This window comes from Perkinsus marinus, assembly GCF_000006405.1.
Source record: "Perkinsus marinus ATCC 50983 genomic scaffold scf_1104296930878, whole genome shotgun sequence".
Lineage (NCBI taxonomy): Eukaryota > Perkinsozoa > Perkinsida > Perkinsidae > Perkinsus > Perkinsus marinus.
Window position 1 is genome coordinate 2,407 of NW_003215969.1, and position 1,954 is coordinate 4,360.

A 1,954-nucleotide genomic window follows, 5' to 3' on the forward strand; every position below is an offset into this window, starting at 1 on the left:
CACTTTGAGGGGGAGGTACGGAGATGCCTTTCTTTGGGCGAATTCGTGAATTTAGCATTCATCGCGAACTAATCAGTAGGAGGCAAGTATTTGTTGCTTTTTAGGATCGATGAAATACGTTCATGTCGAATGTCTGAATCAGTGGCGAAAAGTCGCCGCTAATCGGGACAACTTCTTCCAGTGTCAAACTTGCAAGTAGTAGTAGTAGTCTGTTCTGCTCTGTGATTTCCGCGATGGATGGTATGAATATCACTCCTGATGCGGTGAAGGGAAATAGGCACATGCTCAACTACATGGTTTGGTGATGATGAGGAAATTGTAGATAATTTTGGTTGTTGGTTTTTGTACAATTTTACGTAGAATCGTGGGTTAATTCCTAAAATGTTTCTCGGGACACTCGGCTGAGCTCAGCTAAGAGAACCAAGATTTACATTCCTCCAACATAGACTTAACAGCAGCAATAGTCTTCCCCTCGCAAATTGAATTTCTCACCCGAATCGAATCAGGTACAAGTATAAGTTTAAAAGGACTTGGTTTGCCGGGTTGTTGACGAACCCTGTTATAGTTGGTCTGGTAATAACACGGGTGGAAAATATGCACATGGTCAACTACATGTGTTGGTGATAGCATGAAAATTTTGGGAAAATTTTCTCGGTTTTTATACACTTTTATTCGAATTTGTATGTAAAATTGTATTGGTGAGGGAACTCCTGAGCTCAGCTGAGGAAGGGAAACATACATTCCATTACTATGTTGGAGCTTATCTGCGTGATGACAGCGTCGCGCGCCACAAAATTATTGGCTTCTCATTTGGTATGGCCAGCTTTAGACGGCATTTGGCGTTGTTTCGTCCGACTGTCTGAGTTGCAGTCGATATCATTTTTGTTTTCTCAGTGCACCATGTTTGTTCTCCTCCTTCTTATAGTGCTGTGTGGATTCTTTGGATTGATGCTTGGGTAAGAATGGTGTAGTGGTTATTACTCTGCACTTAGCATCCAGAGGTCGCGGGTTCGATTTTTGGTATTTCTCTTTTTTAGTTATTTCTTCCCATCAGAGGAAGAAGACGTGGGATTCCTATGGTTCCTGATTGCTGGCCACCGATGGGCATGGTAGTATATAAGGAGGTTTCAGTACTATTCATATTCAATTCAATTGATTAATCATTCTCTGACCTACAGTGTGAGAGGGGGAAACGGGTGGGGATCCCTGCCGCACCTGTTGGCAGCCCCTCGACCGAGTGTAGTGGTGCAAGAAGGGCACGAGGAATTGGTTGACAAAATGATAGACTTTGGCATATTTATGGTATACAGTACGTGTCAATTTGAGATGCAAATGTGTGTTATTTTCCGAGATTAATGAGAATCGATTTGCAATGTAACGATGGCTATGAACTTGTGTTGTGATGATGAGAGTACTCGTTTGGGACTGTGATGATAGCGACAACTTGTTCACTATCATTTGTCCTACAAAATAACACACATTTGCATATCAAATTGACAAGTGCTGTATTTGATATTCATAGAGCTTGCTCACGGTTTTCCATACAGGTATGACTTCCTCCTGCGTGGCGTTACTATAGTCGGTCTGAGCGGCTTTGCTCAACTGATTTTCTATATTCCCCGGTGGGTCGACTTTCGATCGTCATTAGCGGAGCGAAGTTTTCTTGTTCTCGATTATAGATTGGGAGTGGACAACCAGCCGCGAGGAGGACGGGTGGATGTGATGATATTAATCATCATAGTAGCTGGGCTTATCAAGGTAACAAGGGAAAGGGCGTGGGATCGATCCCCGGTGGGGTCAATTTAACATAACTGGGTAGAACTAGAGTCACTCTGCATTAAGTCATTGATACTCGTATTCAGAGAATGATCCAGGAACCTATAATGCTCCTGCAGGGAACTCATTTTGAATTTTCAACATGTAAATCAGTTTCTCAAAAGTAAATGTCATCACA

The 1,954-nt window shown here is 42.5% G+C and overlaps 1 protein-coding gene across 1 annotated transcript; it reads left to right on the plus strand.

The window, feature by feature from the left end:
- Positions 1-109: 109 nt before the first annotated feature.
- On the plus strand, positions 110-1,109 carry Pmar_PMAR026755 (hypothetical protein; the record flags this gene model as incomplete). The annotated part of the gene is made up of 4 exons (XM_002786818.1): positions 110-195; positions 507-573; positions 895-956; positions 1,038-1,109. Coding segments are annotated over 4 exons (287 nt in total), but the record flags the coding sequence as incomplete, so codon positions are not given.
- Between the last annotated feature and the right edge of the window lie 845 nt (positions 1,110-1,954).